This window comes from Penicillium hordei (genome assembly GCF_028827395.1).
Source record: "Penicillium hordei strain IBT 12815 chromosome Unknown utg000003l_segment0_segment0, whole genome shotgun sequence".
Classification (NCBI taxonomy): Eukaryota; Fungi; Ascomycota; class Eurotiomycetes; order Eurotiales; family Aspergillaceae; genus Penicillium; species Penicillium hordei.
Window position 1 is genome coordinate 4482629 of NW_026623144.1, and position 26391 is coordinate 4509019.

A 26391-nucleotide genomic window follows, 5' to 3' on the forward strand; every position below is an offset into this window, starting at 1 on the left:
TCGAGGTGGTAGTGTGAACCTCAGTTCAATGAAATCAATCGAGAACTCATTGACCCTCTCCTTCTCCCTCATTCTTCAGAGCCTGCATAAGCTCGAGTAACTGTCCAAGTTGCTGATCTGTAATGAAAACCAACGATTAGCAATTTGATTAACCAAGACAAAGTCCAAACAACAGTCAAGAACATACCACTCATCTTGTCCAACTTGCTCTGATCCAGCTTATCTCCCGCCCATTGATCACCCTCCAACTTCTGCGCATATAGCTGCCACTCGGTCAAGAAACCGATCTATCATTTCTAAATGTTAGCGACTGCATCGACAAGCCCTTCCTCTTCCGCCATGCCTCCCGTTCTCTTCAACTCGGTATAACCACACCAACTCAGACAAGACACATACAATATGCAATGGGTTCTCCACGCTGCGGTGCGCACGGAACTCGTTCTTCACATAAGAGTCGCCCAAGACGCGCATTTCGGGTTCGAGCTTGCGGTGGACGCGTAGAATGCGCCGGTAGAGCTGTAGCGGCGGGAGAAGAGCGAGAGCCTCGCTGAGGCTGGACTTCGAGCCGATCGAGGCCGGCGTGGCCATGAGTAAACGCTGAGCAATGCGCATCTTGAATATGTGGGAGGTTGGATTTAGGGAAGATTGGGAAGATTGAGGAATGACATAATTTCCGGGGATTTTCGACCTCGGGGAGGCAAAGGCGGCGAGGAGAACGCGCGAATCAACGGGTCGGGATGTCTCGGGATTGAAGATTTACCTTGGATTTCCTTTGCCATTTGCTGATATTTTTGGATATTTTGCTTCAAAAGTTCATATTGGATATTCGGATGTTCCAATTGAGTGGATTAGTACTCTTCTTTCCCTGTGCAATTGTGATCGTCTCAAGCCAAGATCGCGCATTCTGCAACATATAAATTTGGGATAACCCCACTATCTCCAAAAAAAAAAAGACATTGATAAACCTCGAATTTCTACGACTTGACTCTCTATTACATACGCACCATGCTTCCCACACCAGATACTTCACATGTGTCCTTCGACACCATCTACGAGCCATCCGAAGATTCATACCTCTTCCTAGACACATTGTCATCAGCATCCGAATCAAAATGGCTCTCTGAACGCTTCCCAAAGAACCAAGAGGCATCGCCACTAGTCGTCGAAGTAGGCACAGGCTCTGGCGTTGTGCTAGCCTTCACAGCCGCCCAATCTCAACAGATCTTCGGCCGACGCGATGTTCTCACACTAGGCACAGATGTGAACCGCAATGCTTGCATCGCAACGCGGAAGACCGCAACGACAGCCATTCAAGCAGAGCAACAGCCGTCTCCTCAATCAGTTCACATCTCTTCATTAACAGCCGATTTGTGTACGCCTCTTCGTCCTGGCAGTGTTGATGTCCTCCTCTTCAACCCACCCTATGTTCCGACTGAGGATCTGCCGCGTCTGCCTTCTGCGGCAGAAAATGACCCTGCTGTTTCGGAGGCAATGTCTCGCTCTGCTAAGTTCGACAATGACTCGTACTTTTTGTCTTTGACGTATGCGGGTGGAGCGGATGGGATGGAAACTACGGATAGATTGCTTGATGCTATTCCGGGTGTGCTGTCTGTGCGTGGTGTGGCATATGTCTTACTCTGCAAGCAGAACCGGCCTGATCAGGTTATGGAGCGTATCCGTGGCTGGGATGGTTGGCAGGTTGAGACGGCGGGGTCGAGTGGGATGCAGGCCGGGTGGGAGAAACTGGTTATTGTGAGGATATGGAGAAAGGATAGCTTACGATGAATACATAAATTGAATGACGATGATACCATTTGTGGATCGACGGAACAGAAATAAGGATACATACACACCCAGTAATTGACTGCTTGGTAGTTCCGCAATCGTGAAGATAATCATGCCCATTCCCACTCGACGTACCGCTCGAAGCCAGTGGCACCGGATCCCTCGAGGATATCAAACACCTCCTGGGGCGCGTTCTTTCCAGGTCGCATTGGCCAGTGGGCCACGATTGTGTTATTTTCCCGCATCTTCAATCCATATTTGTCCGTGAGTTTGTCGAAGCCTTGGGCTTTTTTGTAAAGATCAAACAATCTACTGACATTGCAGACAAAAGAGCTGGATCTCCTTCTTCTGATTTGGTCTGCATCGTTGTAATCCGTTGTCTCGGGTTCAGGAAGGTATTTCGCAACACGAGCGATGTCCTTGTCAAGTGTGTCCATAATAGACATTTCCTCAATGTCACAGACAAAGAGGACAAGTATCATGGCCTTCGGGTTTTGAGTCTTTGGCTTCAGCAGCGGGATATTTAGGGCGAGGGTGATGTCGATCCCAAGTACGTCTTTTTCTGCATTGATGTATGTCTGTATCGAATTAGCATCGTCTTATGAACACAATTGGATTTGAAATTAGGGGGGTAGGGAAACTCAGGGTTGTTGGATTACCTCAATTCTGTCAAACCCCTGGATGTTCTAGCTTTTTGAAATATCCCGGTAGACTCAGTGAATCGACAGAAATAAGTCGAATGGTAATATTCCGCTTCGTAAGTTGGCGACAGAAACGCAAGAAAGTCTCTCGGAGGTGGATGAATAGCATACCGTACAGATCATTTTTCGCAGGATAATTCTCAGTGTACGCTCCAGTGCATACCTCCTGGAGGTTCCAGCTGCTGCGCGGATCTGCAGAGTCTGGCATAGGCCAAGAACGACTAGCAGAGAAAAGCATCCTAATTGTATTAGTGGTTTTGCAAGTACAATGAGGAGGTGGAGAAACTCACGGGTTAGGAGTATCAAACTCTCTGTGTGAGCATCCGAAAGGCAACAATATTCCATCACGGCGGAACTTCATCGTGGAGAGACGCCAATATCGCGGTTGTGCGTGCAGAGTCCTGTGGAGTGCATCTACTCTTTTGTCTGCCAACACGACATCTTGTCGATTTCGGGTAGCTTCGGAGGCAGAAAAACGACCAGGAAACCGAAGAGTGTATCGAAGACGCTCCCACTCATCTTTCAGAAGTTCGAGTTGTAAGGATGATTTGTTCTTCTTCCAGGCCCATCTGAAAAACCGCTTGGGACGTTTCAGTGCAGCTTCGGAGCAGACTTCCTCAATCAACGGCAGGAGCTTAGTTTGAAGTGCTGTGAGAACAGACGCGGGTATCAATGCTGAATACCATAAGTGAATCATGATAGGGGTGGCTTCCTCTGGTGGAAAATGGAAAGCCGTCAAAACAAGGACGATATTCTGTGCGAAAACCCCAAAGGCCATTCATCACAATCTCACATTGCCCCGAATACGTATCTGGCAAACGAGTGACTGTTTCGACCATGTTTCGAATATCGTGTGATGCTATCATGAATTGTGTTAGTTGAATGAATCGGTTATTGGAGTGCAGACAGTCTCTTACATGTGAGAAGAAGACGCATCTTGGAGGGTGCATCCTGGCTTTCATTTCCATCCAGTTTCAGCAAATCCAATGCTGGCATGCCTCCCCACCATGAAATTTTGTCGGCATTTGAATTCAGTTCAGATGGGTCCGTTTCGATGAAAGTTGGGTCTCGATCTTCAGTATGCCAGTCTGGCTTCCATGTACCCTTTGCAAGAGTGTTGTTACAATCCTCTTTGTGCGTAGACCAATGTTCTTTTTGGCATTCTCTGCTGCAGTACTGTGTTGATTTTGGTTAGAACATGATACAGGGCCTTGAAGAGATCAAAGTGTCGGAGACTTACCACAACCAAGTAGCAGCGGCCGCAAGCATTGTTAGCCTTGGAGGTTTCGTTGGGACATGGCAAGTTTATGTTATTTGCGCAGAATGCGGGATTGAGGAATTTATCAAAGCTTGACATGATGGGAAGTATGGAGTTCAGCAAGGTTGATAAAACTTGTACGCCACAACTAAGGATGGAAAGGCTAAAGCGAAGAATGAAGATCGAAAGACGAAGACCGAAGAGCAAGAATGAAGAACGATGGACGAAGAACGAAGAGGGATGGAAGAAGTAAAGAACGACAGGACAAATAGCGGGCCCAGTAAGGAATGTCTTCGACACTGGATCACCGCCCTAAATATGCCAATGCCTTCACACCATAGCAAACAGCAGACATCGCACTATTGAATAACAGAGGATATCACAAGACCTTTGACTTGCTTCCGATCTATTCAAATGCAACCACCGGCTAAGGTTACTCGAATGGAAGATGATTTATACCACTAAACGAGTATGGACAATGAGATTAAACCGATCACTACGGAAAAGACCTTGGTTAGCTTGCTGCAGGAACAGCTATCCTTCTAACGATAACAGACAAGTGCAAATCCACGAACCTATAGACGCCAAACATCATAGCGCATCCCGTCAGTGACGCCGAGTCAACCATACAATTGATTAGATAGCAGGACATAGTTGGATTATCCCTTGTCCTATGATGTTTAGATGTCTTTAGAGATCTAAGAGACTATTAATAATTGAATGCAAACCCCAAGGCTCTTGTTCTCGCTGACTTCGTAATTTTCCGAAGACAGGTTTCAACGACTTCCTAGCAGGAGCAATAGATATGACACTTTAGAGTTTTCTTTATGACTAAGTATTGATCATGCCTATTCAAATAATTCATCCCCTGTTTCTCTGCCCCGGGTCATATCTTCTTTCATCGGAAGGGCTGCATATCATCTGGGACACGGATAAACACAGCTAGTAGTCTGGTTGTTTTTACAACTCTCCCACTCACGATGACCTTTACGCCGGCTAGGGAATGCCCCATAGACTTCTGGTTCGGCCTGGTCCCCAACGACATACTATTCGCCGGGGATCATTTGTCCTAGCCGTTGGGCAATGGCCGGAAATCATACAAGTGCCGGGGAGGCTATAGGAACATGTTGCTCTATTTACTACTTAGGACTTCGCACTATTAAAAATCAGTGATAGCAGGAGAATGGAAGATATGCTGATATGACGTTAATATAGACCAAGTAGCTGGACATTTACTACACGAGCTTGTTGTATAGACAAATTCTGTCCCATTATCGAGGCTTGCGATCTCAGTGCTACGGTGGCCATGAACTGGACATATAAGCACACAAACACAATCAGTACTACAAGAAGCCCTACCGGCTCTATCGCATCGGGCATTGATGGCTGGAACGCATATGGTGTTGAACTTCGTTGGAAGTCCACTGACCTTAATTCGGCCCCGGTTACGGCGTTTGTTTCACTCACCACAGCAGTTGTAACACCGACAACGATAACAACGACTCAAGTATCAGAAGAGGAATCTCCGGGATTTTCACCAGGTGCTAAAGCAGGCACAGGCGTTGGAGTCGGACTAGGGGCTATCTTGACTATTCTAGGGATTGGGGTTTGAATTCTTCATGGAAGAAAACGCCGAGGGAACGATGGGGGAAAGGGACCATCTGAGCTTGCGGAAACTAAGAAGCTTACTCCCCGGTATGCGATTCATGAATTGGACCCCAATCCTGTCTTTGAGAAAGACGGCATTCAAGGGACACGTCCACAATTGAAAGAACCAGCTGAGCTGGAAGGGCCGAGTGCGAGATTGGTGGATTTGGATGTATCGTATGATCCCATTGTACTAGTGTAACATATTCAGATGTTTGGAGTATCACTTGGAATGTATGTAATAATAATCAGGCAGTGAACCAGTGAATCAAGCACATGATCGTTTAGTGGCCTTTGGTAGAAAATAATGATACGGGAGCTATAATACTAGATTAGGCCTTACATTGTGCTATTGCGTATGCCTATTGGCTTCCTTGGTTATGGCTTGGTTTCTGCAGGTAATGGTTTATTTTCAGTAGTTTCCTGAAGAGAAATATAACACTTTTTGTTAGATTGCCTAGCTTGTCAAACACGGCAGAGAGGTCTATTTTATTGGTTTATATATACCTCTAATGTTGGCCATTCAGGCTACTAAATACATAATATCTACACCCGCGGACCCCGACGCTTTGAACGTAATCATCCTAATGTCGCTTATTCTTATCAAATTCTTTGAATCTCAGGCAACGTACTCTTCAGGATACGAACAACAAGCCATAGATGTGAGTCGTCAAACCATTTTCCTAATCTGGACCTACTTTACTTAGGACTGTATCGTGCTATTAGTTGCAATTTGGCATATACAATGTAATTGGTTCCCTATCCGACTAAGTCCCCACTGCCTTTTGAGAAAAAAGGACCTGCAAACTTTGACAATTAGTGAAATCCTTTCTCCGTAGTCCCCACAGCTCTTCAATGGGTCCCCACGTGTCCACGTGGGCAGCTGTCATGTTGTGAGATCATCTGATCTCATGACACCTTTATTTCTCTTCCTTCATCCATCGCACCCATGAACTAATTCAATATTGCCATTTCCAGTACTTTGTAGACCACTTCTCACGTGTGCCAACGTTGAAGAAATCTCCGAACAGAGCGTTGGGATCGAGGACTGATCGAGAACTGATCGACGATCGGAAACCCCCTTTTCCGCCCCCACCCCAGTAAGACAAATGGGACTGAACCGGGGATGTTAAACGAGGACTCCGTAAAGATGGATATATTATCCACCCTAAAGTATATGCACAGGGGCGGTTGTACTCATTAAGATCGGCGGTGTCGTGCTCTAGGCAGGGTCAGGACTGTGTTACATCTATACTAGCGAAGATCATGGGAAGGTAATTGTGAATTATGCATGGGTTAACCGAAAAAATGAAGGCTTGCGTAGAAGGTTATCTTAGGGATATCATGTAACAGGCTAGTTGATCGCAATGTCGCCCAATCACAAAAAAGGGAAAAAAATAAATCATACTAAAATCAACCAATACATCAACCGGAAACATACCCTGTAACTGTAGCCGATGTACTATGTAGTCATTCTCATACGATGTACAACATACGTACTTGTACAAATGACGAAGTATACAGAGAACATACGTCAGCAGTAGCAGTACTTAGAGTTCGCCTTGCAGTAATCCTCAATCCTGATAAGTTTCGGAAATCAAAACCGTAACGGTTTGATGTACACGGGAGGATTCACACCCGGGAACCCCTGAAATCGAAGGTCCTTATCAGCCACTGTAAAACAACCTTGGCAGAACTGTATTTGATCACTGTTTAACTGGAAACAGTCTACCGAACCATGTTGGTCTAAAGTGCTGGATCAACAGACTCTGGTCCCTCTAGCTGGAAATGGACTACCGTAACAGCCTTATTGATCCAAATGGTTCGGACCTGTCCCGGTATTCTTTAAAATACCAAAAAAACATCCTTACAACATAGAAAAATCTAAGAGTCTCAGGAACACCGGTGTTCCGAGAATCCATGACGCGCGGAAGGAACGGGGGATAACGGGGAGAATGGAAAATTTGCCTCGTGGTATAATAATTTAGAGGCATTGGCTAAAGGCTATTTCGAGTATTGAGTATTGAGCAGACACTCACGTCTCAAATCACCGTTTGAAACCCCCCACTTCAGCTCACTCGCAGCTTCTCTGGTTCCACCTTCCACCTAAGATAGGCTTTTTTTTTTCATGTTTTAAATCCTCGCGCTTTTTTGCAGATCACTAGAGGGCGATCATAAGGTTCTGCAATAACTCATTCCCATGTTACCTACCTAATTGGGTAAGTAGTGGTGTCTCGGTGTAATCTTACCTCTAAATTAGATCTACGCCGTTTTGATATTGAGTTTGCGAAGTAGTTGTGGGGAGAGTAATATATTTGTTGTCTTTCCGAGAGTAAGCCCTGAATATAGGTGTTTCAACGGAGAAATACGAAGCCGAGTACGTAGATCTTAGCTGTTGATATGCACATGTCTCGGCCTAGATTGCCAATCACGAAGGCGACGTGTGAGACCGAGTTTTGGAAGAGTTCAACGGAAAAAAGGGAAAAAGGGGGGAAAAAAAAGGGAGACGCTAGAACACACCAAGAATTACAAGACATGTACATAGCCTAAAGCTTTGCGAGAGTGGAACATGTCTAGGATGTACGTGTTCATAAAAGTATGATGTTTTTCGATATCTGTTACTGTGGTTTTGATCACGTTGAGTGTCCTTTTTAGACATCAAAGCCCCCTTGGCATACAGCCATGGTCTCACACTCACATGCTCTAGAATCATGCATAGGTGAAGGGAAAGAAGGTGGATCTAATCACAGCTAGCTTGTGTGTATCCCTTCTCTCGGGTGGTCTCAGTACTCTTAATAGCTAATGCTTAGCTACTTTTTCTGTCAAAAGCATTAAAAAAAAAATCCGAGCATAGAATATTCACGAGCGCAGATTCAGAGTGGGGGGAAATATTCCCCGATAAAATTGCTTAATTCTTTTCTCAGTATGTCACCCACCATCCAAACCGGGACCCCTGGCCTGGGTAGTAGAGAAAAAAAGGAACAACAGATTGTATCCCATATGATGCAAAATCAAACCGAATTTCGAAGACAGAAACAAACGCCGGGTTGTTCTCTCAAAATAAAACAGAAAATCTAGAATCCACGTCCGCGACCACGACCGCGGGGGGGCCTCCGCGCCCTCCACGGCCTCGTGGTCCGCCACGGCCACCACCACGACCACGGTCTGTCTCCTTGCGGGCCTTGTTCTTGGGCTTGGGTGCGTCATCGACGAGGAGGGTATCAAGAGGAAGGCTGTCGGGGAGAATGTAATAGCGAATAGTGGAACCGCGGATGTTGATAGTGTCGAGAGAAACAGTGTCACGGCCCTTGGGGGTCATCTTGACAGCGCGGAGAGAAGTGTTCATCTGAGGAGAGACTGACACAATAGTGCCGTGAAGAATTGTGCCTAGATGAGGGATTAAAGTTAGAGAACACAGTTCTTTCGCCTATATCGAGGATTGGCATATTCGGTGAGGTTAGGTTGGGGTTTGCGGGATTGCGCGCGGGGTTCTGACCATTCTTCAACTCAACAGTCACCGTCTCATTGGCACATTTCATCAAAAAGCTAGAAGGTTCATTAGATGTCAGCAGGTGTGGGTTTGATGAGTGCTTGGTGCGTCAAGCGGAGCTGGCGATTGCCGCGCACAATAAAGGTGAGCACATACCGGACGAGCTTCATGGTGAATCAGTAAGCTGTAAGCCGAGGACGGTTTTAATTTAATAAACAGTCAAGACACCAGCAGATAGCTAGAGATTGTGGGGACCCAAAAAAAAACGCGTTGATTTTGATGATGCTGTTGGATCAGAGTCAAGAGAAGATCTGATCAGGTGAGATCAGTCACGTGACTCAACTTTTCCATTGTCACATTGTCCTGAGGTTGGAAGTTCATTCTTCGTATATTCGACCTTCCCTACAATAAGAAAACTTTGTGTTAGATATGTTTAATTGAAACAATGGAAACAATACTGTCACAGTAGATTCACCTATTTCATCTTCAACCTACTAGCTCTGATCGTGTGTGGCACACTCAACCCAATCTTCCACTAATCCAAGTGTTGAAAATGTAAGTTTTCTAGACTACACAAGGAAATTAGACATTTTATCATTCCTGACAAGTAATAATATGATCAAAAATAGTGGGTTTCAAAAGTGTCTCGTACCCGGAAAGGTCTCATAGACTTCAACGGCTTTCATGCACTTATAGTTGATATGCAGGTGAGCGGTGTGTTAACGTTGCATTGTATCTCATAGGATCAACGTGTGACCAACGGGAATGCCATGTTCGTTTTCTCCTAATGTGCCTTGCTTATTGACCTGAATTTGGGCAGAGTGACATGTACAACGGAGCGTATCTGCAGCCCTTGCTGTTCCCATCACTTCACCTCTCAATTGATTTGTTTTGGAGAAATTCCAGGAACTCACATTCTGAATGGATATGCCAAGGCTTGGTATATGATTGATTTCAAGTCAGTTATCTCTTCTTGGCAAAATGACCCATAGTATTTTGACATACTTGGCTAACAGAATAAGATAAGAATGGCCGCTTGTTTCATCCAATAGTCACAGCATTAATGCGACATCTTAACCTACATAATATATGAGCATGAGCAAGGCGTACTGGATAGTACAACCTTGTCAAAGTAGATGAGACCATCCGAATACCGAATATAGGTAGACCCCAAAGCCCGAAGGATGCGGCAAAAGAAACCAAATCAATATAAAACAGCGTTAGTCCCAAACCCAAGAAACTAAAGATCGTCGTATATCCCGGCTTTAAAAAAAGGGTTCGGAATATGGCCTTATTTCCTCTTCGTTTTCCGTACTCCGTAATCGGCCACGAGGCACAAATGATCAACCGTGCATTAGTTAGTAGAAACCACATGTCTTGAATCAAACTGATACACCTGCGGATCCCTTGTGGAGTGAGCCGATCATGACCGTGCCTGAACCTAGGGGCGATTGGATTTTTTTTTTAACGCCCTCAATTCCGAAGTATGTTAAAGTGACAAATCCCTAGGCGCTAAATCACTAAATCTGAGTCGAACATATCATGACCCTGGCAAATTACAATTTGTCTTGGCTGTGTTTCTCTGTGACAAGATCCACCATTACTTACAGCTTTGCCATTTTGATACACGGCTGCCTACAATAGTCACGGACCCCAACATTTTCGATTCAAGACGTACTACGTATAGTACCGGTGTCATGGAAGTTTTCGGGGCTAATAAAGAACCGATCGCCGTGCTTTACTACATCCCTACTAGGACGGGATTATCTGGGGCTGAAATCTTAGCATTTGCCTAGGGGCGTTTAACGCTATCATGTACCCAGATGGGGACATTGGTATTTTTCTTTTGAGTTCTTTAATTTTTTTAAAAAAAAATAAAAAACTAAAAACAAGAACGAGAAGGAAATACTATATATTAGTCTCCATTAATAACTCTAATTCTCCTAGATAGGTAAGGGTTCATAATATAAACTCTCTTTTTTTTTTCCAACGGCGCCTTTTGTGGGGGCCGAGAGTGATAGGGGACAAGCATCGGGCCGGGGACGGTGGAACTTACAACTTCAAGCGAGTTATTGAGCAGTTTTTTTTTATATATTTTCCTGATTTTATGTTTCTTTTTCGAATTGCATAAGGTCAAATCTCGGAGTATCTAGCCACACGCTAGACCATAGGGAGCGTTGTGGCCCCCAATCCGCCCCCATTTACTATAATGGGGGCTAGAATCCAGCGATCCAATGCCCAGGCCAAGATTGCCATCTCCCCTTAGGAGGATCATTACTGTACAGACGATGGCCCCAGTCGCAATCAGTTCCGAGTCCTCTTCCCGCATATCCTGTGTTTTACCCGTCATTTGTGGGGGTCAAAAGTCCGACTCTGCTCGTGATAGTTCCCATCGGCCCACCTCATTTTGAAGATCTTAGGATTTCTTTTTTCTTTCTTCCTTTTTTTTTTGCTTTTCTTGCTGGGATTCTTATAGTTCAAACCAATGTTCTTCTATCATAGATGCAATTGAGACGGTGAACAAGCGGGTGGGCACAAAGGGATGTTTTAGTAGACCCGGCACCGATCGATGCACACCGGTGGCGCACAAGAAATCTAGAAGTTGGTGTTGGTTTCTGAACTTGTGGGCCAGCAACGCTACCCAACTGGGACCCTTTAGATCATAAAACGATTGCGGGGGTCACTAGTAAACGCCCGTTGCTGGGTATGACCTTTTAAATACTTCATCGCGCCCGTTCTGTACCCCGATTGAAATTCTCAAAAAAAAAAAAAAGCTTTTGATCATAGTGAGGGAATACTCGGATCGCGATACTAAACTGTATGTTGACTTCCTTGAGTGCCGCTTTTCCCCTTATACTCCGTCTTGGTTCCTTCCCCTACCACAGTACTTGCAATCTCACAGGTCGGAGACCTATATAGTTCCTAATGTTTCCCGGAGGATCTGGCTCACAGGAACCATTTTCTTCCAGGAATCAATCAAATCTGCCAGTCTCAGACTCGAAATCGAACGCTGGGCTTTCGTCTCCAGTCCAGTCAGTGGAAACTTCTGACTTTTCACAAAGCGTTATTCCTGGACCAGGCTCTCACTGGCCCATTCAGAACATTCAGAGTTCTATTCCTGCTGTGCAAGGTGGTTCGCAATTAACACAAGGATTTGCACTGCCACTTCCCTCGCACCATTCAACGAATACCGGCACGAGTCGGCCTCCCACTCTGCCGGGCTCGAACTATCCACCCACAGAGTCAACAGCGCAATCTTCTATCGGGGACATAACTCCTATTAAACAAGAAATTGGGTCAGAAGATCCGCAGTATGTCAAGCAAAATCGCTATGAGAAACGATTCATGTTCTGTGCTGACTAGGGCATCCCCTCAACAGCGGCCTTGGCATCTCATCATACCCCATGTCAGTAGCCTCAGACACTTATTTTGCTGGCCCAATGCAGCATAATTCTCACCGTACGAAGTTTATCCAGACATTATCAAGGGGCATTTACTAACGCTTTCAGAATATGCGTGGACAAACCGACCTTATCAGCCTTTGCAACCACCAGGACAAATGAGCTCACCATTTCCATCTTCACATCCATCATACCCTTCATCGGGCTATCCGATGGGTTATCCTAGTCACTTAAATGGGCCGCTGCATGGATACCAACACCAAGAACATCAATTACCGGCGGCTTATCTCGCAGCCCCCGGCAATCCTTCTCGTCATAGTCAGCCTCGAAGGTAACCTTAAAAGTTGATGGATTACCTGGCCTTGAAAACACTGACAATTCCAATTTAGTCCCCCCAACGCTCGTTCCTACCACCCTCAATCCTCTTCGGGCACTCCTCAGTCAGAGCAGCCTCTGATGACGTCGTATGTCGAATGAACCGCTCGAGGTGTATAACATTGATTGATCTTTTTGCTAACATTTAGAGGCAGTCCTCCTTATATGATAAACCAACCTTCCTACTACTTCCCCGATATATCTGCCATTCCGTGAGTTGAGTCGATGAATCCGAATAATGCAGTATGCTAACCGGAAACCAAAACTAGACCGCACCCTACCTCCATTAGCTCTCAGCCACCATCGATGACCGCCCCAGAGCCAATCTACTCTTCACCTGAGCCAGCCGCCGCTACAGATTCTGACCATCCAATCCGAGTACTGAGTTTGCGCCCGCGACCGCAATGCTGGGACCATGGCTGCAATGGTCGTGAGTTCTCAACATTCAGCAATCTCCTCCGCCACCAGCGAGAAAAATCCGGAGTGGTGGCCAAGGCTGAATGCCCAATATGTGGTGCGGTGTTTACACGTACGACAGCACGCAACATCCATGTTGCGCAGGGCAAGTGTAAAAGCTCAGGCAGGGACTCATCCGCTGAGTAGACGGCATATGCACAATTTTGATTTCGGTGTTAAAGCGAAGGCGCTCAATTCTAGCTGGACTAGATTTCCTTAATATGCATGTGTATTTTTGGGGAGTCGAAAGAAAAAGATTCTGAAAGCACAGGCTTGATGTCTTAATAGAACTTCTCATACATACAATTTCTTGGCATCGGATAAATAGCGGCCACGTGATGCTTCGGCCCGTGCCATTTGTGAGTCAGTTGAACTGCACTTCATCACAGAATCAATTGAATTCTATGGCAAGAATGCCTTATGTTTCTCGAGTTTTAGAACTGCTCTATCTATCTCCATATCTGTGCCCATTACCAATACCTTTGTTACCAGTCTGAATTGTAACTGTGCCCATGGCATCCATCTTCACCTATGACCCTGACCCACCTCGGGTGTCATCCCCGTGGTCAACTTCGGGATCATCGACTCCCCAAATCAATGCATCTGGTAGTCGGGGTTTAGCTATCCGCACGCGTTCCAGCACCACGCCACTAAGCGTCAACCCTGACTTGCTATCTAACTATGGAATATCCAAATTGGAGCCAGAGCCCCAAGAGGGTCCCACTGAGTACAAATTGCACCTTCTGCTTCGACCCAGACGCCACTATCTCTCCATGTCGACTGGGCATGTAATAGCGGGCTCGTACCATCACAACTACCGCGCCATGCCAAGCACGTCTATCTCTGCCTCTCCGGTCTCGGAACAAACCCCAAGACCCATGCAAGCCAAGTCTAGCCAGAGTCGCCATCAACGATTACAAGGGTTGACTACCCAGCTCTTATGGCGTTTGCAACAATCGTCACCTTTTCACTCATCCACTACCTCTAACCTTGTGGTGCCTGTTCTTCCCGAGGCAGCCCTGGAATTGGGTGTGCCCTCTAAACCCGCCCGCTTGCTTCCCGGTCTTGAAGAAAGTCAAGGTGCCTTGTATGAGATCGGTGTCGGCGATGATGGCACTTTCGTAGGCCTCACGCAAGATGAGTTGGATGAGAGTGTGAGCAATCTACAGGCTATGGCTGCTAGTCTGGGGTGTAAAGTTGAGATTCTTCGTCGAGTTGTGGTTGGGAATTGTGAATGGGCTGAAGACTTGTCATCTGCAGCTGTCGACAAGCCCAAAAGCAACACCGAAAGCCTCTGGGTCGCTGAAGCTTTAGTTAGTCCCGATCTGGACTTCTACAATATCTCTCCGATCAAGTCTCATTACGACACAAAAACTGCTGCACACCCAGAAGTTGGCGACATGTCGGTCTTGGACGAGGATTACTCCCACACAGAGCAGATTCGCATTTCTCTCGCAGGGCCAAGCACCGCAGGAAAGACTTCTTTGCTGGGTACATTGACTTCGTCTGCGCTTGACAATGGAAGAGGAAAAAGTAGGTTGAGTCTTCTCAAGCATCGGCACGAAATCACCTCGGGCATCACCAGTTCAGTTGCCCAGGAACTGATTGGGTACACGGATGAGGTGCCACCAACCGTGATCAACTACGCTTCCGGAAATGTTGCCGGCTGGGATGATATCCATGCTGCGTCGAAGGGAGGTCGTTTGGCTTTTGTGTCCGATCTACCCGGCTCTGTTCGATATTTGAAATCCACCCTGCGAGGACTTGTCAGCTGGGCCCCACATTATGTGATGCTTTGCATTCCAGCTAATTGTGATGCTGAGACAACCAGCGAGCAAGCAGGAACTGAGCAATCAGAAATTGATACGTGTTTGTCATATCTAGAGCTTTGCCTGAAGCTAGAGGCTCCTGTGTTGATTGTCATAACCAAATTGGACGTTGCTTCCCGCAGCGGACTACGGGACAATCTTGGAAGAGTTCTATCTGCACTGAAAACGGCTGGACGACAACCTGCAATGCTACCTGCATCACCCGCAGGCGACAAACCACTTGACCTCCAGAAAGTCAGCACGTTGGACAATACTCAAGTACAGAAAGTGTGCGTGGCAGGTGATGGGAAATGGGGACACACCGTACCTATCTTGCTTACCAGTTCTGTGGATGGCTCTGGCATTGGAAAACTCCATGCCTTCCTTCGGTCTCTTCCCATTCCTGCACGACCCTCTCAAAGAACTCTTCGCATCCCTCAAGGCCTGCCAACAGCCTCCCACAGCTCCGCCAATATCTTTGATGTGGATGAAGTGTTTGCAATCCCTCCCTCAAAAGTCTACTCACTAGACTCGGAGAAGAAAGGTGGCCAAGAAAACCGCGGCATGGTTCTCTGCGGCCTAGTCCGTCGCGGGAATATTTCCATCGGCGACGAAATGATCATTGGCCCCATCTTAGTGGATGTTCCAACCGACCAAATCAATGAGCCCCAACCACCGGGAGGGTCACTGTCCCGCAGTGGGCCCGGCCCGCCGGGAGATTTCCCGGCATCCTTCCCGCAGAACTCATTGTCCGGCAAAGATTCGCAAGCAAGATGGCAACGTATCCGCGTCGTCAGCGTAAGAGTCCTCCGACTTCCTGTCCGCCGCCTAATTAGAGACCAAGTCGGAACAATCGGAATCGAACCGATTGGGGTTTCAGAGGATGGCCGTCTACCGCGTTTCGGCCGGATCCGTAAGGGCATGGTTCTCTCAAACTTCCACGCCCCACTCTCGTCCTCGAATGGAGCCTCGTCTGCTTCCTTATTAGCACTACCCTTCCACACAGGCTTTACCGCCACCTTCCGGTCTACCGAGTTCTCTGCTCCAAATTCACCTCCACTTTTGCTTGGCGGTAATGCTATTGCATACATCGCCAACATTCGAGCTACTGTCCGTGTCATTTGCATGGCGTTAACTGGGACTGGCGAGGAACTATCTTCCGAACCTCCTTCTCCAACGGAACCCGAATTCTTCAGCTTTGATGGCGATCCTCATTCTCCAAGCGAGAAATCAAGTGACAATCCTACAACAAACGATACCGTGGACGGCGCAGGTGATGCAGTTCGCCGCCGTCCCTCGGCAACGGATATCAGCAAAGTGATATCTGGCGTTTCGTCTGCCTCCGTTGTTGGAGCTGCTTCTTCAGCTGAAGCTCTGAAAGAGGACGTCAAGATTACTTTTGCGCTAGTATCGTCTGTTGAGTGGGTGGAACTCGGGTCTCAGGTTCTTGTTATGCCTGGTATCTCTATGGTGTCTGCCCCATCCCAATCCGGGGCCACGGTAGCATCTGCACCCGGCTCTAGCTCTGCTTCTGGGACGGCATCCATGTCAGGGTTGGAAGGGTTTGTGGGGACTGTCTGTGAGGTTGTTCCTGGGAGAGTTCCAGTTGCAGACAGCTAGGCTAAAGTCTTTCAAATATTTCACGACAATTGATGGCATACTTCATTTCTATTATTTGTGAGCGTCTTTTTGAGCCGTTTGATCCACCAGCCATCTAGATGTCTGCTTTCAGTGTTCATAGCGTTTTATTTTATATTTGTTTTATTCTCATGTCTGTCCGTATGTGGACTGAGTCGTCATTAGCTGTCAAACTAAGACACATTTACATAATCAATGGCTGAAGGGTGCAATATCATTGTCCTAAGAAAGTGTTGTCGTAGCAATTGACTAGGTTACTATGGATTGTCTCGTATTCTCAACTTGAGCACACCGACCCAGCCAAAAGCAAGACACAAGGCAAATAGGTTGGCAGCAACGCAAACGGTCTAACTTGATGACAAGCAGAGCCCATCGGATAGCTGGTCCACGGCATCTATTTTCTTAGTAAAGCAGGCCATCCCCAGCCAAGAACGCGCAGTGTCCCGTCGGATCCGCTTTCGAATCATCTCTATCCCATTGCAATGTCGTTTTTTTCGCTTGGGTATTTCTATCAACTTTGTTGATCAAGCGCCACCAAGACGCTCGATTCGACGCCAGACCTATCCACAATTTCATCGGAGGACTGGGTTTTCGGTATTTGCGTGATTGGGCACATTATCCACCTTTGCGCTGGTCGTTAGGGACACTCGGATGGCGAGAGAAAGTGCTGGTTGAGCCGATGGTGGCACTGGCATTGCGAAGCTCAATCTTCTTGCGCTCCATCTCGAGCTAAATTTCACAATGTTAACTCATGTGCTGGGACTCATTAATTAGACAACTTACCACCTTGCGCACTCGAGCAAGAGCAGCCGTATCACCTTCCACGATCGAACGACAATCATCAATGCGGTAAGGAGCACCAATTGTCACAGCATCAGCGACGATGATGTTGTGGCCGTTCCATCGCGCGGGCATAGTGCGACTGAAAGCATCAAATAGATCCTGGGCCTGGGTAGTGACGCCCTTACCACGACGCGCCTCACGGTCAAGCGCTTCACCGATGGCCTTTGACTCGCGGGCCCTGAGGGCACGGGTGTCGAGTGCCTGGATCGTGGGTTGTGCGTCTGTGAACGAGGACGAGCTGGAGTTCGAGGGCGGGGCGAGGGCGAGGAGCTGGAAGTTCTGGATGCGCGAGATGGGGATCACACGGTAGTCGCCGTCCTGCGCCTGTTTGGCGTCACCGGGGTTGGGTGCGGGGGCCGTGTTGATGGCGACGAGATTGGTGATCGGGCATGCTGTGAATAGCGTACCTTCGAACGTCGATGGGATTGGCTGTGCGGTCGTGATACGAATGCTAAAATGCGAGAACGAAATAGGTCAACACCTGCGACTATGTATACACCTTCGTTGACAGATAAGACTCACCGGGCACCGATCGCCCCGCTCAGTGCTGCCTCCAAGGGCACTATGGGTGTCGCCATCCCGGGGCCTGCTGCGTTACCAGATTGTTTCTGCGCAGAGCCCTTTACTGAAGCCTGACGCTTGTTCTCCGCCATAGACCTATAACTCTGGCCTTCACGTATGAGCTGCTCAGCGACCACGATAGGCTGTTCCCCTCCAGATGAAATAGAGTCCCGTTGACTGTGTGTAGCGCAGTAGTCGAGACCTATACGACGGTGTCAGGACATTGGAAGCAGATCAGCACAAGTTGAAGTCGGCTTGCCCTGCGAGGAGCTATTGCACCCCGGATTGTTGGTCGAGGGTGGGCTGGACGGCGCTGTCAATCGGGTCCTCTATTGAGAAACGAGTGTGGCTCAGGTAGAGCAGGCAAACTGGCACAACCCCAAAAAAAGAGAACAGAAAACAAGCACCACACCCAAACCAGGAATTTATGGAGGAACAATGGGCTCGAGGGCTTGCGATTAGATGGCAGGGTCGACGTTGCACGGATGCCCTTTTGGGTTTAGTGCTAACATTCGATTACTTCATCGTCGCCTCAGGCAACGATCTATATAAATCAACACAAAGCACGACATCTTCCAGTGATTCTATCTTCAATAGGGTGTTGAAATAAAATATTTCTTACTATGGGATTGAAAGATTGTACCGTATGCACTACGTATTCCACCAACTCCATTATACAACATATGTATGCAATGTACGTAGTCAACATGTATTGCTGATCAGATTGCCCCTCCAGTCCATAGAAAGAAAATCCATGTCAATTATTGAATGACCTAGATGATGATGAATGACTTATGGAACTTATTAGGGGTATATTATGTGTTTATCAATAGATCTTTTTCCAAATAATAATAATAAAAATAACCTGGAAAATAATAGGTTCACTATACACCAATTGTATATTCGCAAGGAAGTAGAGAAGGAACGACAAGCTTTAAAACTTCAAGGTTATTCCCATCCCGTAACATATACCAAGATCATTGAGACAAATTGTGTTTATTATTTCTTGAGTTCAAAGAAAGTAAGAAATGAATACCTTGAAAAACATATACTAAGTTAAACTTGAGTTACAAGCTAGAAATGCAATTAAAGAAATCGTGCTATTCAAGAACAAAGGTGGAAGGAACCTCATAGTGTAGATAGTGCAGATAGTGTAAATAATCTCAATGTGGGACTAGCTGTGTATTTATGTCATGTTACTTTTCCTAATTTTTATAAATATACAATAAAGAGTTGAAGTGAACTAGACAAAAGGATGAGTTCAACTGTATATTCACACTAGTTACTAATTGGATATTTTTGATGAGGAAAAAAGGGTTGGCAGAAAGAAGGCTACCCGCAAGCGGTCAATCGACTGATGCGGTTGGTACGGATCAAAATTGTTTGAACTTGCTTCGTCTGACTAATTTGAAACATTCTAAGGAGCAAAAAGATTGTCGTTTATTGGTAAGATGGCCGAGTTGGTCTAAGGCGCCAGGTTAGTTACCAGTCATTCTGTATAGTAGAATTTCCACTAATTATATCACAGACTTAAGTATCACTCTAGTGTGCTTTCTGGTCTCGAAAGAGGCGTGGGTTCGAAACCCGCTCTTACCATCATATCTTTTTTTTTATCCGTTATAGGTTAGGCACCGAGAATTTATTCGTTCGCAGTCTACGGCAGTTGTCTCCAGACTATGAGACGATCTCTGAGATCCGCAAAGCTATGTTGTTATCCCACGTGTAAACATCCATCCTTCTTGGTATACGGGGTTTTTAATGAGATTGACAGCTATCAGAATCCAACAAAGCGTGGATATATATACTACCAAGTTCATTCTACGATGTGTCATAGGCGATGCCCAGGTCATGTCTTCTACTTTCGATGCTTTGTGAAATTTCAACCTGGGAAGATTCTTATGCGCTGCACTGCTATATTCACGTATGATATCCCAAGGGTGATACCGCTAGTCAAATTGAATCGATATATACTCTGATCCCAGCCTCTGGCCATTGATCCACACTGAAATTTCCGTAGAGGCACCGGATGGCACCATCTCAAGTGTGTAGCAGAGTTTCTGGAACCTTCGACCACTGGAAGTTCCATGTACTTCCCAGGCACTGTATCCAAAATGCCCAAGCTGGAACTCAATGGTAGAGTGTAGCGTCACAACGTGAGTCTTGTACTTAGGTGGGTATTCGCTTTCGCACTGATAAATACTGAAATCTAAGGAAGATGGTAGGGAGTCTTCCATGCTCCGTGACCTATACATGTTCTTCCTGATAGGACGATCTGTTTCAACCTCATTCCCCTGCCCAAATTTATTAGTTTGATAGTTACCAAAGCGAGAATATAGTCGGTGGCACAACATACTCTTTTAATATACCACTGCATCACATCACGCACTTTGTAACAGCCCTCAACCTCATCGAAAAACCTATTCTTTTTGCGATGAACTCCTTCCTGAAAATCATATATCATTGGTATACCCAGAGATGTTCTGGAGATAGTTGAAAGGATACGAGGAGCGTTTGGTATATACCCGTCGATTGGAGCAGCTATAAGACCTTTGAGAATGGCCCCGCGGCAGATGGCAGATCGCCTTTTCAGACAGATTTTAGATAAGTATACTACTATAGCAAAATCAATCATAAAAAGAAGACTTACACTTGGTCTTTGTCTTCAGAGCGATAAATATCGATGCCTTGGCTGTCGTATTTGGCTTCAAGGGATTCGAATAGATAGTCGCTACAGCCGAGGCCCCCGACAAGAATAATTCCCTTGATATGAAATGAGTATTTCAAGCCTCATAGAAACGAGACCTTGCTTACCGTCACACTAAGGCCTTTGTCTTGAGCTTTGTCTATTTGCGTGCCCACTAGTTCAAGAAGCCCAGGAGTAGCTCTGGCGTCAAAGACCTCCCTAATGTCAGAGCTGAATATAAAGTTAGTGGAAGGTAAGTAATGGGTTGACTGAAATGAACTTTCCTTGAAAAGTGTATAATACCTCTCTTGATGTGAGGCATGCGGGATGTATCTTGCAAGTCTGCACCCGATAATGGACCGTTCTCAATGGATAGCAACCATTTAGCGCGGGGGTCTCTTAAAGAGAATCGCGGTTTAATGTCGACCTCCCATTCATCTTCTAGAATGGCGTTTTGGTGTGCTTGGCTGAAGTGAGACCACTTGCGACCAATACGCTTTGAGCATTTTGTTATGAAATCTTCATCAATGAATATCCCACCACAAAGGGCGCCTGTACATTGTAAGTATGTTGGCAACTGACGTATCTTTTCCTGTACCAAAATGAGCGGAGAATAGCACTGGCTCACCATCGCCTTCGACAGCCTCGCCCAACTCGAGAGGCTGAGTGTCCACAACTTTGTAGGTGATCACATCCTATTGAGATCACCAAAAGATTAGTTGGTACCGCGTTGAATACCACTCTTGTCACCACAGAACCAAAGGCCACTTACCACGGTCCCACCCCCGGCATCGCAAATTACGTACACTTCGCCTGGGCTAATGTTGGTACCATATTCCAGCAGTGCTGTCAATGCGGCTGCCTCTGGCTCGGGTGCAAGGATCAAGGTTGTCTCGCCGGCGCTGCGATATTCGAGAATCCCGGCATTTTTGGCGGCTTCTTGCATGGCAGTACGTGCATAATCTTTCCAGATAGCGGGCACGGTGAGAACCACATGGAATTGGAGAGTTTCAATCAGGTAATCTGCGTGGCCCTTGCGAATCATCTTGAGAGTATGTCTCCAAAGTGCGCGGAGATAGTCTGCAATGCAATCCTCGGCAGTTTTTCCCCAATCGCGCAGCAGCTTTTTGACTTTGATAAGCTGTTCTGACTCCCGAAGATCTTTCCACATGTCCTCCTCCTTTAGCAAAAGGAGCTTGAACCATTGTACCGCTGGTCCGGTGTTGTCAACTTGAAATCCCCATAAAGGCTCTTTAGCCCTGTTCTCGTAGCTTAGCCGAGTTGGAACCTTTGCTTCGTCGTTGCTGGTCCCGGGCCAATCGGTGATAACGTTGATATCATCCTTGTTAAAGCGGGCCACGGTTACCCACGATACACCAGAAAACCTATCAACCGATCATCGGCATCGGAACATTCAGCTGAGGTTTGGATGTGGGACTCACGTTGTTCCAAAATCAATACCAATGATCAAGCAGTTATGCATGGCCGTCTGTCTGCCCTTGGTCAACCAACCGAAGTACTTTTCCTTCTTAGAAGTGGACACTTCGGAGGATTTTCTCATGTATTTACCCCCGATTGTCGACATTTTGGCGGTCTAACGTTGGTAACCTCGATTTCACAGCAGGACTAGGACGGCAAAAACATCCAGGGTTTCTATTGCGCCTGCTAGTTAGTGCGGATGTAGCGAGTTAATAATTAATCGCCCACTATTCTCCGCTGTCTCAGCCCATTCGCTTCACGTTCGCCGAAGCCCTGCATGCCGTATTGTGATGTCGAGAAGCCCGTGGAAATACCGCTGCATGAAGTCACATGCAGCATTTCGTTTTAGGGTTGTATGCTTATGCCAATGTTTCTGGACTGTCTAGGGTATACGCCCCTGTCAATCCTACCTCTCCGTTAAGAAGGCCCGTGATGCAAAGCTGACTGCAATAAGTTAGACTTTTTGCTTTCGTGAAGTAGTTGCCACGTCGTGCGGCTGAGTTTACAACCCACAAATCACGTCGCCCATTACAGCCCAACCTTTCTTGACCACTTTTATGTAAATTACTAGCGTTATGCTACTGCAGACGGCATACAGGACGGGTTAGCCCATTTTTATACAAAGCAAGGTCAGATTAAGAAACTTGGCCCCGGCTTAAACAGGGAAAAACTAGCATTCAGTGCCAACATAACAGAAACTGCCCCTCCCCTTAGATCCCAAATCAACCTAGTGGTTGATTCCAAAAAAGAAAAAAAATTGTTGTTCAAGTGCACGTTTCACATACTTGAAGTTCTTTATCGATCTCGGTGTCGGCGCAAAACAGACAATCACAATGGAGCAGCAACCTGAACTTATAGAGTGGAGCCCCAGGCTCCTCCCAAGGACAGTCACGAGGAATGCTGATCAGAACCTTCCTATTCATACAATCAGCGGAAGCGCCCGTGGCATTCCAGCACCCTTGCCCATCTCGAGTCCCTTGGTGAAGTTGCCGCAAACATATCCAGACCTACGGGAGCATGGAAGCTGGGTAGGGACTCCACTGCCCAGTGCCCCCGACCATACCAATGAGGTCGAGGACCGGCGCCGAAAATACCTCCAGCAAGGACATGAGCTGCAGACCGAACGCGTGAAAGCAAATCGCCTCGAGGCTGCTGAACGGAACTTCTCCTCCGAGGCAATCGCCTGGAAAGCAAGATGCTCAGAGTTCGAAGCGGGATTGGCAAAAGAGAGAGAAGCGCATGATCGAACACATCTCAGGCTACAGCAAAAACAGCAAGACGTTGAAAAGTTCATTGCCTTATTGAATGATGCCAATGACAAACTGGGAAGCGCAATAAACCCTAACCAGGTTCGCCATCAGCTTGAAGATGCAGCGATTACTTCACGAGCCAAACTTCTACGGTCGAGCATCCGCGGATTTGCTGAAGATTTTGGTGAGATTGACGCAAGGGATCATCCCAATCCGAAATTTTCTTATTCTTTGTTCAAAAAATATCTTTGTGTATCCGAGGATACCCTGGCCACCTACATAGAATCCCCTTCAGCTCGTCCTAAAATTCTCCGTCCTCTGTTATGGGCCTTTTTATTTAAGGAGGTGTTTGATCAATTCTTCTGGGCGCCTCCCGATATAAGGAGTGCGCTGAGAACTCTCCGTGGTTTGATAGGTATTTCCTACCCGAAGCGAGAGCCCGCCTATGACCCGATAGCTAACAACCTACCCAGAGCCGTCGCAGGAGGCTTTGTCGAGCGAAGAAACAGAAGTAGACCGAAGGCAAATAACGTGGAGGGCTAATACTACAAACATGGTGCTAGAGAGATTGAACGAGAGTACGTATGAGACCCGTGACAGTCAGCAAGATTTTGTTTCGGCGAAGGCACAGGAGCTTGCTGGATTACTAGAACCCATTATCTGTCGTGATAAGCGGACTCTCTATGATCCACTGGTGAAGCTTTTGAACGAAAGTTTGGAACTCGACCTAGTGTTGAGCCAGCAAGTGGCGATCTGGAGTTGGAACTTCCCCAAGAGACTGCCCTGCCCGTTTGATAAGAAGATCCACACATCAATTCACAAAAGACAGCACGGGCAGATATATGAGATACAACTAGTCCTGGCTCCCGCCCTTATGAAACGAGGCAAGTCTTCAGGAGAAGACTTCCTTGACCAACATGTGCAAGTCAAGATGGATGTGGAAATCGACACCCCTCGCCAGGATAGTAGCGACTCTCGGTCCGTCGGGAGGAAAATTGCCGACAAATTTACGGCCAAAGTCCTAGGCGGCACCTGATCTGCAGTTTATATTGCCCATAGCTCGGGTTTATCTTGGAATCAGTGACCATCGTTTTTTCGCTCTCTTTATCTAGTCTGCCTTCTTTGTCGAGAGTATTTGTCAGAATTTCGTACCATTATGCTTGTGCCCGGATCATCTATACTTCGGAGACATTCGAGATCCAAAGCCCTAATTGTTGTCATAAACTCCGGAAGATCCACCGCCTCTAACATAGTAGGAAGTCAATTTCACCTAGCTAGATACCCATTTGCGTGCACTGCACATATGAAACATGCATATCCGTGAGGTTCCATGCTATATGTGATAAAGGGGCTGAACCATTAACAATTCCTATTAAATGGGCACAAAAGATAGGTCCAAGCACTGCCTGGTCTATACTAGGTACTTTTTTCTGGGGGGGTTTTTTTCTTAGACATCCACCTCCAGGGCTGCATGGATGCACATCCCATGTATTTTGTATTTTGTAGAACCTAGGATATGTAGTACGTAGTGAAGGGAAACGGTGTATCCACGGATACTTTATGGTACTTTACTTCGTCAACATATTCCATGTATGTACCAAATTTTATTTTCTCTATTATAACAAGAACTACGTAAAGTACTGTATTGTATATTGTTCACTGAAATCCTGACTATTCAGCCGCAACTGCACCTGACCTCCAGGGCTGGCTTAGTCTAAAAAGATCCATGGATTAAATATAAATCGGCGGCTACTCCGCTACCTACGTAAATAGCTCAATGTATATTGAATCTGCCGAGAGGGATTCAAATCCCTGTAAGCAAGTCACACGAACCTTGCTGAATGTCCTTGTTGGCACCATAGCAAGGTGGATGATCTTTTTCGGGGATCTTTATCATGCAACGTCAAGGTCGCCGTTCACTCAGCCTCCCGGGTTACAGTGGAGCCCGTGTCAAGCATCTAGACGTTTCAAAATTTCTTTACCCCTCAATATATTCAAATTTTAATTATGCTGCATATCCATCCCCTGCTCTTGCAATTCCGAGAAAAATAAAGAAAGAAGAAAGGCGTGCTGTTTCGGTACGGAATACATGTACTGTTCTATTACTTAACGTATTTCACATACGAGCCGGCCACACAAACGAGCCGGCCACCCCACCTAAAACGCGTCAATTAATTTAAACCCTACATCTTCAACCATCTACCATGCCACCAATTCGATCTCAATCCTCTAGAAATTTAGAGGAGTAAGAGGGTAGAATCTTACTAGCTATATAGGCTTTTAAGAATCGAGAAATCTCTTCAATTCGTGAAGTAGTACGTCGTTTTAATATACTACGTTTAACACTTTAGGACCGACTACATAGCTACTAATAGCGCGCGAATTCTCGCGCTAATTTATCTAAATTGACTAAAATTAAAGAGGAGTCTCTTAAAAAATAGATTCTCTCTATAGATCTATATAGAGTAGCCCCCCGGCCCTCTATAGTATAAGAAATAGCGGATCTTCTTCTTTAAAAGCGTAGAACTACCCTAGTTCTTTCGGTCGGCTAAAACTAGGTTACGAATTTCGTTAAACGATATCCTCTCCTCTCCTCCTAATTCTCGAAACGGTATAATTATAAGCGTACGAAATATAAAGACCTTAAAATCATTAAGGAGTAGTTTAATTTAGTTTAAAAGATAATCCTTTAATTTAGAATCGACCCTAACGATATCTATAACTTCGATAAGACCGGTTTTATAATAGGATTAACTATAACTATAAAGATTATTATAAAGAGTAAATACTATAGTCGGAGGCCGGTTTTATAACCTAGAAATTAAGAGTAGGTAACTATTTGTTATGATATAATCAGACGTGAGGCCATTCCCAGATTGGTGCCTCAGGCCTATAGGAGGTTTGACCTCTCCGGAGGGGGATCGCCCATGTTTCCATATCCTTCCGAGAAGGGTTCCCCGCGGGAACGAGACCCCGCTCCACGTGTCACATTTCCTCCCGCTATCAATATGGGGAG

The 26391-nt window shown here is 46.3% G+C and overlaps 10 protein-coding genes across 10 annotated transcripts; 5 read left to right on the forward strand and 5 right to left on the reverse strand.

Moving 5' to 3' along the window:
- Nucleotides 1–46: 46 nt before the first annotated feature.
- On the reverse strand, nt 47–741 carry N7537_006914 (succinate dehydrogenase assembly factor 3; the record flags this gene model as incomplete). Its single annotated transcript, XM_056897971.1, has 3 exons — nt 47–117; nt 188–287; nt 397–741. Coding segments are annotated over 3 exons (516 nt in total), but the record flags the coding sequence as incomplete, so codon positions are not given.
- A 264-nt stretch (nt 742–1005) lies between these two features.
- Nucleotides 1006–1785, forward strand: N7537_006915 (S-adenosylmethionine-dependent methyltransferase; the record flags this gene model as incomplete). Its single annotated transcript, XM_056897972.1, has 1 exon — nt 1006–1785. The coding sequence occupies one exon, from the start codon at nt 1006–1008 to the stop codon at nt 1783–1785; it is 780 nt and encodes a 259-aa protein (XP_056753757.1).
- A 110-nt stretch (nt 1786–1895) lies between these two features.
- Nucleotides 1896–3843, reverse strand: N7537_006916 (uncharacterized protein; the record flags this gene model as incomplete). Its single annotated transcript, XM_056897973.1, has 6 exons — nt 1896–2363; nt 2461–2725; nt 2777–3240; nt 3272–3345; nt 3404–3662; nt 3727–3843. The coding sequence occupies 6 exons, from the start codon at nt 3841–3843 to the stop codon at nt 1896–1898; spliced, it is 1647 nt and encodes a 548-aa protein (XP_056753758.1).
- A 1207-nt stretch (nt 3844–5050) lies between these two features.
- On the forward strand, nt 5051–5356 carry N7537_006917 (uncharacterized protein; the record flags this gene model as incomplete). Its single annotated transcript, XM_056897974.1, has 1 exon — nt 5051–5356. One exon carries the CDS (start codon nt 5051–5053, stop codon nt 5354–5356), a length of 306 nt encoding a protein of 101 aa, XP_056753759.1.
- Nucleotides 5357–8446: 3090 nt separating this feature from the next.
- On the reverse strand, nt 8447–9120 carry N7537_006918 (mRNA splicing protein SMD1; the record flags this gene model as incomplete). Its single annotated transcript, XM_056897975.1, has 3 exons — nt 9038–9120; nt 8888–8937; nt 8447–8778 (listed from the first exon to the last, which is right to left on the reverse strand). The coding sequence occupies exons 1-3, from the start codon at nt 9049–9051 to the stop codon at nt 8447–8449; spliced, it is 396 nt and encodes a 131-aa protein (XP_056753760.1). The 5' UTR covers nt 9052–9120.
- Nucleotides 9121–11806: 2686 nt separating this feature from the next.
- N7537_006919 (uncharacterized protein) lies at nt 11807–13260 on the forward strand (the record flags this gene model as incomplete). The annotated part of the gene is made up of 6 exons (XM_056897976.1): nt 11807–12192; nt 12261–12340; nt 12391–12613; nt 12672–12746; nt 12813–12869; nt 12927–13260. 6 exons carry the CDS (start codon nt 11807–11809, stop codon nt 13258–13260), a joined length of 1155 nt encoding a protein of 384 aa, XP_056753761.1.
- Nucleotides 13261–13625: 365 nt separating this feature from the next.
- On the forward strand, nt 13626–16541 carry N7537_006920 (uncharacterized protein; the record flags this gene model as incomplete). The annotated part of the gene is made up of 1 exon (XM_056897977.1): nt 13626–16541. The coding sequence occupies one exon, from the start codon at nt 13626–13628 to the stop codon at nt 16539–16541; it is 2916 nt and encodes a 971-aa protein (XP_056753762.1).
- Nucleotides 16542–17174: 633 nt separating this feature from the next.
- N7537_006921 (anticodon-binding domain-containing protein) lies at nt 17175–18055 on the reverse strand (the record flags this gene model as incomplete). Its single annotated transcript, XM_056897978.1, has 3 exons — nt 17175–17288; nt 17343–17853; nt 17925–18055. 3 exons carry the CDS (start codon nt 18053–18055, stop codon nt 17175–17177), a joined length of 756 nt encoding a protein of 251 aa, XP_056753763.1.
- Nucleotides 18056–19909: 1854 nt separating this feature from the next.
- Nucleotides 19910–22231, reverse strand: N7537_006922 (Hsp70 family protein; the record flags this gene model as incomplete). The annotated part of the gene is given in 8 exon segments (XM_056897979.1): nt 19910–20254; nt 20317–20545; nt 20611–20723; nt 20775–20915; nt 20927–21198; nt 21245–21341; nt 21419–22031; nt 22089–22231. The coding sequence occupies 8 exon segments, from the start codon at nt 22229–22231 to the stop codon at nt 19910–19912; spliced, it is 1953 nt and encodes a 650-aa protein (XP_056753764.1).
- Nucleotides 22232–22958: 727 nt separating this feature from the next.
- N7537_006923 (uncharacterized protein) lies at nt 22959–24411 on the forward strand (the record flags this gene model as incomplete). The annotated part of the gene is made up of 2 exons (XM_056897980.1): nt 22959–23790; nt 23849–24411. 2 exons carry the CDS (start codon nt 22959–22961, stop codon nt 24409–24411), a joined length of 1395 nt encoding a protein of 464 aa, XP_056753765.1.
- Between the last annotated feature and the right edge of the window lie 1980 nt (nt 24412–26391).